This window comes from Daphnia pulicaria, chromosome 5 (genome assembly GCF_021234035.1).
Source record: "Daphnia pulicaria isolate SC F1-1A chromosome 5, SC_F0-13Bv2, whole genome shotgun sequence".
Lineage (NCBI taxonomy): Eukaryota > Metazoa > Arthropoda > Branchiopoda > Diplostraca > Daphniidae > Daphnia > Daphnia pulicaria.
This window is the reverse complement of record NC_060917.1, coordinates 2,992,874-3,008,367: the sequence shown is the minus strand read 5'-3', so window position 1 is coordinate 3,008,367 and position 15,494 is coordinate 2,992,874. Positions and strand designations below refer to the sequence as shown.

The following is a 15,494-nucleotide window of genomic DNA, read 5'->3' as shown; positions in this document are numbered from 1 at the left end:
ATCAAATGAAGTCTATGGACTTGATAAAGATTGGTAAGGTTGCACCATTCGTCCGTCAACCATTCAGCCATGACCAGAATTTTCATCATCAAACGGATACGTATACAAATTCAGATTTCAAACTTGGTTCCGAAAATAGTTTCTGAAGTGCGGTATTTTATAAAACCACCAAATGAATAGAATGACACAACTTATTCCTCTTCTCAGTCAGGAGCGCGTTCAATATACATAAACTGATTTTGTAATTTTTTCTGTGTGCGTTCAAAGATACGGATGGTGTAGAACGACGACTTGAAAGTGATTTTTTTCTTGTCAGTTTTTCACCTCTTTAATATGCTTCTCAGTCGCAGAAGTTCAAAAAGAGCTCTATGCGAATGTGTGCACACATTTTTAGTGTTCCTCTTCTAGAATCAGAATTACCCTAATCAATTCGCTAGAAACCGCTTCAAGTCACCACATAGACATTCATCTTGATTCTCTTTTACAGCGCTGATGTCGTCCCACTTCGAGTTCCCTTTTGACCTGCCCAATAATAAGCGCAAACCCATGCATTCGGATGGTAGTAGTGAAAATTTAGCCCTTGACGCGTTAAGTTAAGAGTTATCACAGACTATCACAAACGTTAGCTGACTATGATTTCAATGACTATGACAGAGCAATGATGCCTGGTCGGTTCTCGGCTGTGTTGGCTTCCCTATCCCGGTTTCAGGGTAAACGTGGTCCGATTTGGAAACTGGAATGAGCGCTCTAGTGAGTGTGTCAGCTACTACGCTCAGCTACTTTTGAGAGCCTAGATGGCTCTGTTTCCAGTTTCTACTTCACAATTCTGACAAGCTCCGCCCTAAAATGTCTGAAAATCGGGGATACGTTTACCCTAAAACCGGGATAGGGAAGCCAACACCGAGAACCGACCAGGCATCTATTGCTCTGACTATGATTACGTTAGCTGACTATGATTTCAACTTAAGCGTTATGAGATATCTTTTTTCGATGAAACTGAAAGGTCCCGAACTGTTTCTGACTTCTGAGTTACCACATTTCTCCAGTTATAAGCACGATCTGGCACGATCACGATTCACGAATGCGATTTCCGATTTGACAGTCAACCATAAACTGGCAACGCCGCTTCTCAGTTTCCACGAAAGAAGAAAGAACGTCTGCTGCTGATTGAACAACGTTTGTCGTTCTGCCGTGGCCGTCACGTCAAACTTGAAAATTTTATTGAAATTGTGCATGTGAGTGCATTTGCGGATCTGAAAAAATGTTAACTAGGATTTTACTTGTTAAATAAGTGTCATATGGAAGATGTTGATTTCAAAATTTATGACTGATTACAGTGAGAAGGACATTCCATTTCAGCACGTGATGTCTGCACGTGATTGATCCTGTTCGAAATATACTACCTGGCATATTCGATCTAATGTAACTCGCCGATTCATTGGTGGAGGTTAGTATTGAAAATCTTTTGTTCGAGTGTTGAGTTTACTTAAGTTAAGTAGTTTTCTTTCATTCACCATCATGATTTGTATAATCATTGGTGGATTCATAGTTACATTCAAGTTTATTTTCTGTGCAATTTGTTGGTGATGTTATTCTTTTTGTATTTGTGTTGGATCATCTTTCAAATTTCTGATTCTAACACTGTAGGAAGGCGTAGGAAGGAACAGGAAACAGTGGCTACAAGTACTAGCCTACCATCAATTCTTTCAGTAGAAATCATTGTTTTGCAGAATGCATCATCCAGTTAATACAGGTAAAAACCAATAATAGCTTAGTCATATGGGAATATAATCAAGGCCATGTGTAATCTTCAGGTTTATTGCAGCAACTTTTGGGAAGTTACAGTTACACCATGGTCACCCCATAAGATGCATGACACATACCAACTTGTGGTGTATTCATCTGATTTTTACTCAAGCAGTAAGTAGGAATTCACTTTATTTTATTGAATTAATGTTGGAATATTTATTGAAATATTTCTCTTAGATTCAACATGACTGTTTGATGCCAAAGTTAGTTGGAACTCTAACTCAAACACCAATAACCGTTGCTGCTGCTGCCTTACAGCCACAGACAGGAAAATTATTCTTTTCTTCAGGAAATTGTAAGTTTAATTTTTATCTTTGAGATTTTTATGTTGAAAGAGTTAAAAATTCTGTAAAGGTAACTAAAAACTTTGTGTATTCGTGTCATAGGGAAAGCTGCTGGAGTAATCTGGTGTTGATACTCATTTGATTCATTTCCTGCCAGCTAGTGAAAGCCGGAAGGCATGTCGAATTCAATTGAGCTACTGCGTGCTGTCTCGAAGCAAGCAATCCAGCCGTTGCGTTCAGTCATTTCATTTGGAACAGGAATCTAATGGCTGTCAATAGTTGGCTGAAATGTCCACCAGGTAGCGCGAGTGTCTCCAGGGAGGCAGGGACGCATTTCGGCCATTTTGTTCCAAGACGCAGCAGAAATTGGTTGTCGGTTGTGACGTTTTTCACGATGAAAATTAAAAGGTATTTATTGTTAATTTCCTATTGGTATTGAATGTATATTGTTGATGTGAAAATTTACAGGTGATTTAGCACGTTTAACCAATTTGCTAAATCATTCAACCCAGACTTGGAAGTGCCTGTACATTGCCGAAATGGCGTGCCTCGTGTGTCTCGCTGCCTGTTCTTAGGCGTACGTCTCATCCCATGCAACAGCAAAAAGTAATTATTTTGATCAAATGTCTTGCAAAAGTACTACTACAGATTTAGTTAACATGACTAGAGAGTAGACCAATTTGCTACGGTACTATAGAAATTTTGAATCAGATACAAAGTTATTCTGTTGGACTGCGTAGTTTTCTGTTACTCTTTGTATTCTTTTGTTAATGAGTATGCATGTGTTCACAGTTTTGTTTCTCGAAAATAATTTTCTCTTCTGAAATAGGTATAACAACAACACTTCTGTAACACTGTTGGTTACCTTGTTGCAGCCAAATGGTGAAAGGTGTGGTGAACACAGAATGAACCATTGTATGCAGCATGCGGTTGCAGTGTAATCCAGAAGTTGCTGTGCTGTTGTAGCTGATCTGTTCCGTCTGGTTTCCTGACTTCAAAATTTTTGTGTTGTTGTTTTTGTTTTTGACTTGAAAGTGTTTGATCTGTCGTCTTTTGAGTTTTCATTGAATCATGCAGTATACGACTGAGGCAGCCTGATCAATGTCGGGTTTGACACAGTCGAGAATTGCTAGATCAAACAAGCTTTCTGCGCCAAACAAATAATAATTTGCATATAACTTGCATCATGTTATTATCGCGGTAGAGAAAGCGACAGGCCCCCCCCCCCTGGGGGCCACAGGAAAAATATTTGTGTGTGTATATTAAAAAATAAATTTTGAAAGTAATAAAATTTTTGAATGGGATTCTTTCGCAAGAATTAATTAAAAACTTCGTGTAAGGAGGATTTTTTTAAATTTTTTTTTTCAAAAACAAAAGTCCGGACTTAGCAGGAATGGTTGGACTTGTTTTTGAGAAAAAGAAATATTTTGGGCTTTGCATTTTTATTAAAAATATTTATAAGAAGGATAACTATTATTCAAATGTAAAGCATGATATTGAATTTTTATTGATGTATTTTCACAAGATCAATTATTTGTAAGTTTACATAGAACTCAATACACACACAAGGAATACTTTCTCGCATCATGCGATTATCCGTAGGAGGAAAGGTACTTTAGGAGGAAAGGTACTTGAGGAAATAGACAATGTACTTGTGATTTTAAATCAATCTTGTATTTCAGTAATCTTTCAACACATCCAGAGAAATACATTAGTCGGGAGAATTTATGTGTGAAACTCAGTTTGGTAGTAGTTTGAAGCAGGGTAATACTTAAATTCCTCGATGTAGTATACCAGGCAGGGTACGTGGTTGTGTAATAGGCGGCTTTTTCGGTGTAGTACTTGGAGGCTGCGGTGTTACAGCTAGGTGTAGCGTAGGTCGTGGTGTAGTAGACTGGAGCATCAGTGTAGTGTTTCAGTTCAACGTAGCACGAAAGAGCAGCTTTTGTGTAGCAAGTCGGGACTGCGTAATACTTGGCCGCCTCAGTTGTGTTTGTGTAGATCGGGGCAGAGTAGTACTTTGGCGCTTCGGTGTAGCATTCGACCGTTTTGGTGGAGTAATCAGCGGAAGCCTCGGTGTAGCAGCTGGGAACATAGTGGTATTTAGGAAAATCAGTGCAATAAGTAGCTGAGAGTAATACTTGGGAGCCTCGGTGAAGTAGGATGGGGCAGCATGCGTAGTGATGTAGTACTCCGTCACCTTGGTGGTGTAGTAACTCGGGGCAGAGTAATACTTCAGAGCGTCAGTGTAGTGGCCCGGGCAATCGTAAGTTGTGGTATAAAACTCCGGTGCCTTATTGGTGTAGTGCTGGAGGTCTCGGTGCAGTAACTGGTCGTTGCGAAAGTTGTTGTTGTGTAGCAAGGCGGCGGCAACGTTGCGGTTTGGTATCCGCCATACCCAGAGACTTCGGTACACCAGTGGTCGATCCAGCCATCAACGATACAACACCCAACAGCAGCACGACACCATAGTTAACTAGACAATTAATAAATTTAATTGACATTAATATTAAATAACAGGCATATTAACAATAGAAAAAAAAGGATTGATACAAAATTCATAGTAAAAAACTGAATATTTACCCATAATTGCGAACTGGTTACACGATGTAGATTGCAGTTGGTGACAGATAGGCGATAGGCCACTACAGATCTTTCCGTGTCGGAGATCCTCACTTCGGTGTTGTAGTAATTAGGGGACTCGGTGTAGTAGGCAGGGGCAGCATACATAGACGTGTAGTATTCCGGTGCCTTAGTGATGTAATACTTGGGAGCCTCGGTGTAGTACTCCGGCTCTCTGGTGATGTGGCTCAGGGCAGAGTTATACTTCGAGGCTTCGGTGTAGCAGCTCGGGGCATCAGAAGTTGTGGTGTAATACTCTCGAGCCTTGGTGGTGTAGTAACTGGTTGTTGCGTATGTGGTTGTTGTGTGGGAGACGGCGGCGTTGCGGTTTGGTATCCGCCATACCCAGGAGACATCAGTACACCAGTGGTCGACTCAGCCATCAACGATACAACACCCAACAGCATACGACATTAATTAGACAGTGAACAAATTCAAACATTAATATTCAATAATAACAAATTAATAAACAGAAAATAATTGACATCAATAGAAAACTCCATGTAAAGACAGAATATTTACCCATGGCTGTGAATTGGCAAGACGGTGAAGAATAGAGAAGATAGTGCGCTGCAGTTGTTACCGTGTCGGAGATGCTCACTCGACTGATTCTGCTTCACGTTTTCTCTCTCATTTTATACGATTTTTTCTCACCCTCACCTCTTAAGCCTTGCGGCTATTCTACCTGCTTGATAATGGTGCAACACGTGTCGTTCTCACCCAGCCTCTACACCTCTGCATGACACGTTTTACGTAAAGATCTCCGTGACCTTCGAGTGTGACTGTCCTTTCCTTTTGCAGGTTGACGTTGCTGGGGATGGGTCTACAACAACCAATATCAAAATGAATACCAAATGGTTAATGTAAAACGTCTCGTTCTCACCTAACCTCTACACCATTGCATGACAAGTTTTACATAATGATATCCGTGACCTTCGATTGAAGAAAATGCAAACTGGCCTTTCCTTCTTTAGGCTGACGTTTCCGGGGATGGGTCTACAACAACATCAAAATGAATACCAAAATGTTTTGTAACAAATCCCGTTCTCACCCAACCTCTACACCGCTACATGTCCCGTTTTACGTAATGATCTCCATAACCTTCGCGCGAGAAGGACATGCAAACCTGGTCTTTCCTTCTGCAGATTGACTTTGGGGAAGAAGGGATCCTGCTTTGATTGGCTGCGACTTAAACCGGACTGTCTGTTTTTTAATGTTTTAAATAAATAAAACTAAATTGTGTTAAAGTATTGCATTAAGCAAGTGCCGTAGGTCCGTAGCAGATCCGAGATCGACCTGACAAGTCTCGAATTTTATTCCAGAAAGAAAACCAAGAGACAAGTCACAAGGATAAAAAGAAAGGTTGTTTGGGATTTCTGTTTTATCTTGCTTTATCGTCACGCAGTTAAATTCGACTGGACTGGTGAAACATTACAAATGTAACCAAATAAAGGAACGGTTACTTCTTTTCCCCTTGAACCGTTACATTTGGTTACATTTAACGTTAAGATTTCGAAATAAAAAATAATTAAGTTGATTCGTCAGCATTTCTTCCCATATAACTAAACATTTGCGTGAGTTCTTTTATATTATAAAGGTCATCCATCGCATATCGCATTTGATTCTAATCAGACCACGCTGAGAGAAAACCGGAATTGGAAACGGACGACGTACACAAAATAAGAGAACATTCCTGCTGAAAAAACAAAACAAAAACAAACAAACACTGTAATTGAATAAACTTTTGACACGAAAAGGTGACCCGATGCTAAATTAATAGCATTGAACATGTCATAGAAGACGGTTTGTCTTCAACAAGAGTTACGGTAAACAAATACGGTGTAATTCCTTAGAAACTATCACAAGATTGACAGTTTATGAACAGCGCAGCTGTGTTTATTTCGACGCGAGACTCCATCAAGACGAACCATTCAAAGGATAATCCCACCTTAATTAAACAATGCGCAGGCATGAAATAAACAAGACTCGAGACGAAGGAAAGAAAAGTGAAAGAATAACCACGACCAAAAACCATTTTTCATAAATTACATGGGGATCGAAAAGCGCTAGTGTTCACTTTTAGTCACCACTGTACGACGCTGTTTGTTCGAATCAGAGTAAGCGGTTATGAACTTGGCTGCTTCCACCTCATCGGGCGTATCAGGAACAGGTTGTCGCCAATAAGTGAACTCGCTGTATTCGGAACCTTCTAGAATCTCGCGAGTGCCGTGAAGAAACGGAGGAAACACCAAATCAACGATGAAACTCTGTTTCGAGTATCTGGAATTTAAAAAAAGTTAAAGAAATTAAAGGTGACATTCAGTAAAACGATTAAATGCATTGTCTGTCCACTAAGCGCAAGCTTTCAGTTATTTCGTAGTTGCGCAAAAAATAATTTCATTAGCCTTGTTAATTGGTAATTTCACCCCCTAGCATGTATATAGGACAGCGAAGATAATGAGTTCTACTGGATAGATTAAGGATTGCATGCTGTGAGGTGAGTCCAGGAACATTTCATAACAGTGTGATGGGTATTTACACAACTTGCTCAACAGCTGATAAAGCGTAAAACACAAAATTGGAAAATTCAATTATTTACTATCAACAGTGTCTGAGCCAATGTGAAGGAATGGCGATAGGTGTGGTCCGCTTTATCGGCCTGCTAGAAACTGGGAACAACTCATCCACCAATTGGCTTTGAGAGGAGTAACTAGCAAAGTCAAGAAGGAAAACAAACCGTTTCCGATCAGAAAATGAATAAAAAACGAAAAAAAAAGTAAGGCTTAATCTAAGTCTTGAATCTAACAAACAACTTTTGCTGGAACACCCCTGACGAAAACGAACCATTCACAGGAATGTAACATAAAGCATCAAAAGCGCTCAGCAGGTGGCTCGGAGAAGAACTGGAAGTTGCGATGAGAAGGACTGTGCACAACTAAATGAAAATAGCAAAGCGTGCAGATTTAGTATAACGAAATTCAACTTACGATGATTGAACGGCCTGTGGAAGTTCTAATTTCAGCTCGCCGCGTGGATTAATTGTGAAGATCCTGGAAGTAGGAATGCCAACGGCCCGGTACGCCCACACATCCTGCCATTAAAGCAATTTAAAAACTGTGTGTTATGTCTGGCAATAAATTAAACAATGAGCTTATACGTACATTGACTCGATTGCCGTATCCAGCATAGAAAGGATTCGAATGCGATGGAAATAACATTTGGATATCACGCAAACAGGAAATCTTGAATTCCTCAGGTTTTTTCTCAATGACTTCGCTGTTGACGAAAAAGGATAAATGTTTCAATTCATTGCTCTTATAATGCAGCAAAATAAAATGTAGCCTTACCGATGGAAGGCACTCAAGAGACTAGTAGGATTGAGTAGTAAAGGTCCATCAGGTAGAGAGAGATCTCCTTGTTTGACAGACCGAAGATATTCGCGCGTAATATGTGCTTGGCCGATTGCGCGAGCTGACAGATACAAGATACGATACCCGTTGTTCTTGATCTTTGTGAACAGTTGGGCCACACCGCTTTGAGCCCAATCTTGTCCGACAATGGGAAGAATATGCCCGAGCACATCCGACCTAAACCACAACCATTTAGAGTTTGGACAACAAAAATTTAATAAAACTAAGTAAACGAAACGTACTTGGTAATAGTTCCATCAATATCAGAGATGACAACTTTGTCGTCGTAGCGCCAGAGATAAATGTGGCATTTGCATCTAGTCGTTCCCTGGTAAGCAGTTGTAACGCTGAATACGGCCTCATTAGGACCTTCTCGCAGATTTAATTGTCTCTACAAAATAATTATAAATTCATATCAAATTATTTGCATTGTTTCAAAACTAATTTCAGCTTACAATCTGTTCGGACGTAAGACGCAACGTTTTACAGAATACATCCGTATTCTCGTAATATGGTCGTCTTTCCATTGGAAGTTTCTTGCCACTATCGGGCTGATTTGAATCGTTACTTTCATTGTCAGACGATGTTCCTGTTGTTGCAACATCCCCGACTAGTTGACGATCGCTCTTCTGTTTCTTGACAACTGATTCTGTTGTTTTCGGGGCACTGCTGGGACCAATAGCAGACGCTGCTTCTGGCTGAACGGTGGTGCTGGCAATTGCGGCATTAACTTCCGGTTCACCACTTTCCTTTTTAGTGGCACTTCGTCTTCCCCAAGGGAACCACGATGATTTGCGGGCAGGGGCTGCAACTGGTTCAGTCTTCTTTTCCTTTCGTTTGGGCATATACTCGTGAACAATGGCATCAACTGATGACTGAGGTAAGAATCGCTGGTAGAGAACCCAGCTCATAATAATGGGGCATGCGGCTTGCCACGTGTAGTATTTGTTGCCAATTCGGACAAGGAGGTCAGGATTTTCGATTAGGCGAGGATTCTCGATAAAATCATCATACGTGACTAGAGATTGAAGGAACAGCTCATCAGGCGGATCTATCTGATCGCCAAAGTGGCCGCATAGTGAGAGAGCCACATCGGGCAAAGAGCGATAGTCCGAACGGGAATCTTCAAAGTCGCTGTCAATTGAACGTGGACCTCTTGAACTGCGCATTGCAGTGGCTGTTGATAAACTGTGCGGCGATTGGGGTAGCGATGCTCCTTTACCCGATTCCGTGTCTTCTTCATCACGCAATCTGTGAACGTAAGAATGATGTGGGTCAGTGAAAATCCCGCTCTGATACTGGCTGAATAGAAAACACAGCCAAGATATGCGCAGATTAGCAAAATGATCACAAAGTACACCAGACAATTGCAACGTTTTTAAAAACTAGGGCACATTTGTCAAAACATTTCGGAGATAAGGGCAAACAAAAAAACAATCGGAATGGCAATCATTCAAAAGTTCAAGTTTTCAACCTTCAATTGCCCTATTTTGTGCCTCGTGTCTCATTCGAAAAACAAGTTTGGAAATCTGGGTCGTTAATCAGAGATCCGTATTGAATCGCACCAAACAGGTTCCAAATGACTGAAGGTCAAAACACAATTACATGTATAAATTCTGTTTAGTACCTGGCGACCGCCGGATCGGGGAGTCCATGACGGAAAGAACTTTGCGTAATGTAAAGGGCTGCCAACTCCGGGTCAAGGGAGTCCACGTTCAAATCGTCCAAGTATATGCCTCCACCCGCAGTAGTACCTTGGTGTCGCATTTTCTTGGTCTGTCGCATAAAGCTGAACATGTGACTCAACATGGAGCGTTGGGCTTCCGCTGATTGGGAATTAAGTGAAACGAAAATGTCGTGAGACTTGGAAAAGGAATCGATTTTATGTTGAACCATACCTTCTGCCGTACTCTGGGACTGACGGGCCTTATTATCCGTACCATCAGAAGTCTCGTTATTGACTGTAGCGACTGCACCCGCTTCAGTGCCTGGATTTGAGGGTGAAACATCGCGACTGGATCGTGTAATGGGCTTGGGTGGTGACGGACGATTAAGAACAGGTGGACTAGGCAATTCACCCCAGCGCCATGACTGCTGATGACAATTTCTGGATGGAACACCCAATTCTGATACTTTAGGCCTCATGTGGCCAACCTATGATAACATTGGTAAAAAGAAGAAAACAAAAATGATGTGTTGCCCCAAAAGAACGAGAACAATAAGAACCTACTTCATATTCCGTGTCGGAGTGGACGGGAGTAGGAGGACGCGATCCATCGGGACTCCTGATTTCCATTTCAGTGTCGCTGAAGAAATGGAATTCATGACCAATTGACCTAGAAATAATTCCGCCTCGAACCCAGTCCTCAACTGGATTTCCAACAGGCGGTGGCACATCACCCTTGAGCTGAATTCCCGATAAACTATGTGACTTGCGATGACCTGGTTTCACCTATTTCGAGACAACCATTAGTGAAAGTTGCTACAAAACAGCTTATATTTAGATCTTACTGGTGACGTCTCTGCCAAATGAGGTCCAATTGCAGGAGAGACTTCCAGTCCCACTTCCATTTCATTCGGAAAATGCTCCGTTCCAGATTCAGACGATGTTTTGTTGGCCTCTCGTTGCATCTTCTTTTTCAATTGAGAACGTCGTCTACGACTCTTCTTTCTCCACCGCTTTCGATCCTCTTCCGTCATTTCGATGAAATCCGGCATCAAGCTTTCCGCTTCCGCATCATGGTCAGGGTCGATCGGTTTGAATGAGCGCTCCGCATTTTCAATTCCAATAGATTCGAAATTTCCTTGTGAAGAGTCCTCTCCTGTTCGTCAAAAAGATTTATCATACAAGACATTCATGTAAACTAAGAATGGTGGAAATTCAAACCTAAAATAATATCATCTGATGTTTTGGCTAGCATGCCTTCATCTCTCTTCCCCATCAATGTGTCTTCCATGTGTTCATGGCTGGATTCTGCTGTATTGATTCCTCTCAGCTTGTTCTCTTCAATGAGAGATGGTGGAATCGGTGATGTAGCCATGTGTGGAGGAAAAATCTGCCCATCTGAATTGACAATTGGTGATTCGCTGACAAAGAAAGCTTCACCAGACTCTCCCAGTTTCATGTGAATGTCAACTGGGTTGCCATTAATTTCAATATCAACCACCTGTTTCAGAGACAAACAATACCAGGATGTGAGCATGGTTGGTAAAATATAAAAGAATGTGCCATAAAGAGAAATCATAAATACCTTTTCTCGGCTACGGAGTACTCCGAGTTTGCCAAAACGGACGTGGAACGGTGACGAGAGAAAAGTGCCATCTTCCTGTTGGACAATGACTATGTCGATGGCACCCGTCAACGTAGCACCATTAATGCCGTTATACAGCTCGCGAAAGTTACGTGTAAGACTCCAAATATATTCCATTTTTCTGAAAAATTACAAAAACGCACATTAAATGGTTGTTAATTTTCGCACAATTATCTCATTTACTTATTAATTACGTCACATTCTAAAAAGAACGAAATATAAATTTAATAAAATTTCATGGAAGAGTAGTGGCTTGTTCAAGCGAGACGAGAATGTTTTGTTGTTTTTTGGCTGAATTATCGTCTGCTAGACAACGTTGCCGGTGGCAATACGATTTCAAGATAAATAATTACTTAATGTAGAATCAAGATATCTATGATTTGAAACGGTAATGACGAAATTCAAGCATGACATCACTAATATCAGTAGATAATTCACTGAGTTTATTTAATGACATCAAACCGATGTCATGATTTTAAAAAGCCACAAAGACCAACAACACAAGTTAATCAGTATTTTGAATTTATATAACCAAAGTGCCATTGTGAGTGACTGTTCACACATAAATAAAAAATAAAAAATGCCATGACCATAATTATTGAAATACACTACTATCCACTCGAATTTCAAGTTTTAAATGGGTAGTCCCGTTACGTGAGTCAAACATAGTGGAAAACTCGTCTCGTAAAAAAAACAAAACAATTTGCAATTAAAATTTTAATAATACGAAAAAATATAACATGTAAACCAGATGACAACTTAATTTACCACATAGGCTGGATAAAATGTTCCAACGACTTTCTCTTTTGTGATTAGAGACGGCGAGAGAGAAAACCGGTTAGTTCGTACCAAATTCCAGACTAGGTCAAACAAACAACGCACAAACACTTAATCTTTAAAAATTGTCATCGAAGGCTTGTCACAGGCGAATAGGTAGCAACATGAATGCTGAAAGTTAACTGAACAGAGAACGAGTAGTACCGCAGACCATAAGACCGACCGGCTTCCGCTAGAAGGAGGCGTGACTAGAGGACCCGCCCCACACCCAACAACACGCGACGTCATGGCACAGGGGGTTGCCTTCGCATATCTTCTTGGGCCTCCCAATGCGTAGAAGTTTTTCCCAGACAACCTTCGAGTCACACTTCCCGCCACATTTTTTTCGGCAAAATACTATGCAACCGACTACTATGGATTGTTGAATTTTTGGCTGACTGCCACCCACACAAAACATAGAGGCCAAACCAGCGTGAAATAAAAAAAAAAAAAAAAAACGCAATTTCTACCATAAAATACCTAAAAACATCAAGGTTGCGCATCCGGGAATTCTATTTCCGTCATGGTGGCTGTGGTCTGCGGAAATCTTGTAGTCAAAACCAGGCAATCAAGTTTTCCGTTAAGTATTGAATAACAAAAACGTCTCATTCTCATGACCCAATGGTAATTAAGGAGCTCACATTTTCCTGTTATTACTAGGTACTTTTGGGAGTGCAGAGGATTAATATGTCAGACTAATGCGATCCGCACATGTGCGGAAACGTTGATCTGCAGAGGTCATCAACAGGCATTTTTCATGAACTTTTTCCAAGTGTGCGCTGTCACTCTTGTTCACGTGTATGTTTGGCTTTCAACGTGCTTGTTGGCTAGCGGCAGCGGAGCCTTGAGCGTAAGTCGTCTCCCATGCACTCCGGTTTATAGACGTGGTTCTATGAATCGTACGATTTCTATTCCGAGGATTTCATTGGTCGACGAGACGACCAGACACAAAGGGGACCCTCGAACAACAACAAACGATAGAAGGGATTATTTTTTTTTACCTTTATTAATCCCAACACGACCCACTTAACGTTTCGTTTGTAGACCATCACATTTAACCTGAATTAACGTTATTTAACATTTCGTCCTTGAAAAAATTGCGTTGTAAACAAGACTGGCACCCTTCTCCAGTCGTCCATTGAAAAATTTTACAACAACAACATTTGGCTAGAGTCCTTGAATCTATCTCGTTTATTGCGACTGATTCGGGATGTGTTTTTCCCCCCGCCATTCCCGTGACGGCCACTGCTGAATTGCAAGGATGGAGGCTCGTCTTTAAAAAAGATGCTGCGCATTTGTGAAAATCTAACCCAAAAAACGTTGACGACGGTCTGTTTGATTGCCATTCTTTTGTGTAAACTTTCTACACTTTCAGCGCCAGTCTGAGTCGTCATGACGGTGCGAAATTCGGACTTTTCAAAGCCAAAAAAGTATAAGTTCATCCTGTAAAAATACATACATCGGCCGGAATACTTAAAACCTTTTCAATGTCACCTGGGTTGAAAAGTAAATAGAAATGTCGCGGGTCGTCGAGCTGCTAGCTGCCATGGCCTTAAATGGGCAACATGGGGGCGAGCCTTTCACTAAACCAATGTCTCCCTTTCATTTTAAAACGCATAAATTTTAGAAACTCTAGATAAACAAATACAGGACCAACGAGGAAGGAAAAAAATAAATAAATATAAATAAAATAAAAAATAGTAGGGAGGGTGTCGGCCTGCGCTACACTCAAAAATGTATTTTATACAGCTGTCAGTTGATGATAGATAGATAGCATGTTTTTCTCGTTTCACGTTACTTTGTGTTGTTGCTGTCTAGTGCGTCGCAGATTATTTCCAAGGCTCGAAACGGAAAAACAACTCCCGACAGATTCAAACGGCGTTTGTTTAGACTCACGTCGAGATATCGTCTAGCCACAAGTTGGTGAAACAAAATGTCGTAGTGAGGACGTTTGAGAGTGAAAAAATGTCGAAAAATGGGGACATGGCACCCAGCTCAAACACGTGATTTCTGCATGTCAATTGAAGCCTGAAAATTTTTTGCACAAGGTCATCTAAAATAAAATGGCACACTTTCACGAATAGCTTACGAGTCGGGAGCGTTAGCAACAATATCACGCCAATGAGGTCAGCGACCGCTAGCGAACTTTCTTTTCTTTTTATCCACCTCCCCCCTCGTAGGGATGTTTCAACAACGGGTGGGGAAATCCTGTGCTCACTCTCTCGAGCTTCGTACCCGAAACCTTTTTCACTTTATTTAGCCATGTTATTTAGACAAAGAAACCCAGGGTCTTAATTATATAAATAGCGAATGATTCACTGCGCCCTGTTTTTCTCTAAAGCATGTGGCGAATCACGGCTTGCAAAAAACTGGCATCGAATCAATTTATTAATAACGAAGAAATTCTTATCGCTGCTATCAAAGTCAAGTAAAGGACTAGAGGTTAACTGTGAAGTCGTAAGATCATCGTTTCTAACCTTTCTTGAACCGAGACCTTCAACAATTTTCTACTCAAACGGCGAATCAAAAGAAAGTTTATTCAGTCCAAATGAATTAAACCTTATCGAATCTGTCTAGCTTTTCTAAATGTCACGATAGGAACCTTAACCTCGACTCGTCTATCATTTCTGTTGAAGAAATGACGGTTATCGATAACCCTAATCATGAACCCATGGCAGGTGCAAACTGATGCATTTCTCTGAGATAAACGTGACCATTGACAAAATTTCATGTTTCATCTAAAAGGCTGAGATGCAGCTTTCAATAAAATAAATAAAAACGACGATGACTCACCTTTACGTGCAGATGGACGGTCGATATTTGTCGACAGACTAGTCAAGTGGGAAACGTTGGTTTGCTCTTGACAAAACGTCGGCCATCGAGCAGACCTCTCACACGGCGAACAAGTAAAATGCAACTGAACAAAATTATGCGAATGCTTCGAAGATCACGTGTACTATCTATTTTAAAGCCCGGCAGAGATTTCCCTGTCAGGCTTATTCCTCGACGCTAGGCTGTGAACTGAAGCCAGTTTGGGTTGTCAGCTGAGAGTCGTCATCTTCCAAGTTCCCACAAAGTAGTCCTTTCCACCACTTGCCTACCACGCCAACTACAGATTACCGTACAACGATTCTTCCTTCAGCTCTCTCTCCTTTTCTCATTTCTCACGTTCCATCATGACTCTAGAAAATAGAGCTAAATAAAATGTGGTGGTATTGATGAAATGATCATGAGAAGATACT

At 40.9% G+C, this 15,494-nt stretch overlaps 1 protein-coding gene and 1 long non-coding RNA gene across 8 annotated transcripts; one reads left to right on the top strand and one right to left on the bottom strand.

Annotated features, from left to right (window-relative positions):
* Positions 1-1,109: 1,109 nt before the first annotated feature.
* LOC124341464 lies at positions 1,110-3,339 on the top strand. Of its 3 annotated transcripts, XR_006918268.1 has the most exons (8): positions 1,110-1,235; positions 1,338-1,447; positions 1,648-1,753; positions 1,815-1,920; positions 1,987-2,104; positions 2,196-2,501; positions 2,562-2,699; positions 2,923-3,339. It is a non-coding gene; the product is annotated as an uncharacterized LOC124341464 (long non-coding RNA). The 3 variants fall into 3 exon arrangements; XR_006918269.1 differs by having other exon boundaries at positions 1,155-1,447; positions 1,815-1,924; XR_006918267.1 differs by having other exon boundaries at positions 1,156-1,447.
* A 3,088-nt stretch (positions 3,340-6,427) lies between these two features.
* On the bottom strand, positions 6,428-15,286 carry LOC124340832 (phosphatidate phosphatase LPIN3-like). 5 transcript variants are annotated; one of them, XM_046793554.1, is made up of 14 exons: positions 15,046-15,286; positions 11,377-11,557; positions 11,013-11,292; positions 10,637-10,947; positions 10,356-10,577; positions 10,024-10,279; positions 9,753-9,951; positions 8,581-9,427; positions 8,368-8,516; positions 8,063-8,302; positions 7,877-7,991; positions 7,703-7,806; positions 7,315-7,425; positions 6,853-6,995 (listed from the first exon to the last, which is right to left on the bottom strand). In XM_046793554.1, exons 2-13 carry the CDS (start codon positions 11,551-11,553, stop codon positions 7,317-7,319), a joined length of 3,009 nt encoding a protein of 1,002 aa, XP_046649510.1. In that variant the 5' UTR covers positions 11,554-11,557; positions 15,046-15,286; the 3' UTR covers positions 6,853-6,995; positions 7,315-7,316. The 5 variants fall into 5 exon arrangements, with proteins under 5 accessions (XP_046649505.1, XP_046649509.1, XP_046649506.1 ...); XM_046793549.1 differs by lacking the exon at positions 7,315-7,425 and having other exon boundaries at positions 6,428-6,995; XM_046793553.1 differs by lacking the exon at positions 7,315-7,425 and having other exon boundaries at positions 6,428-6,995; positions 8,581-9,376; positions 15,046-15,285.
* Positions 15,287-15,494: the final 208 nt, after the last annotated feature.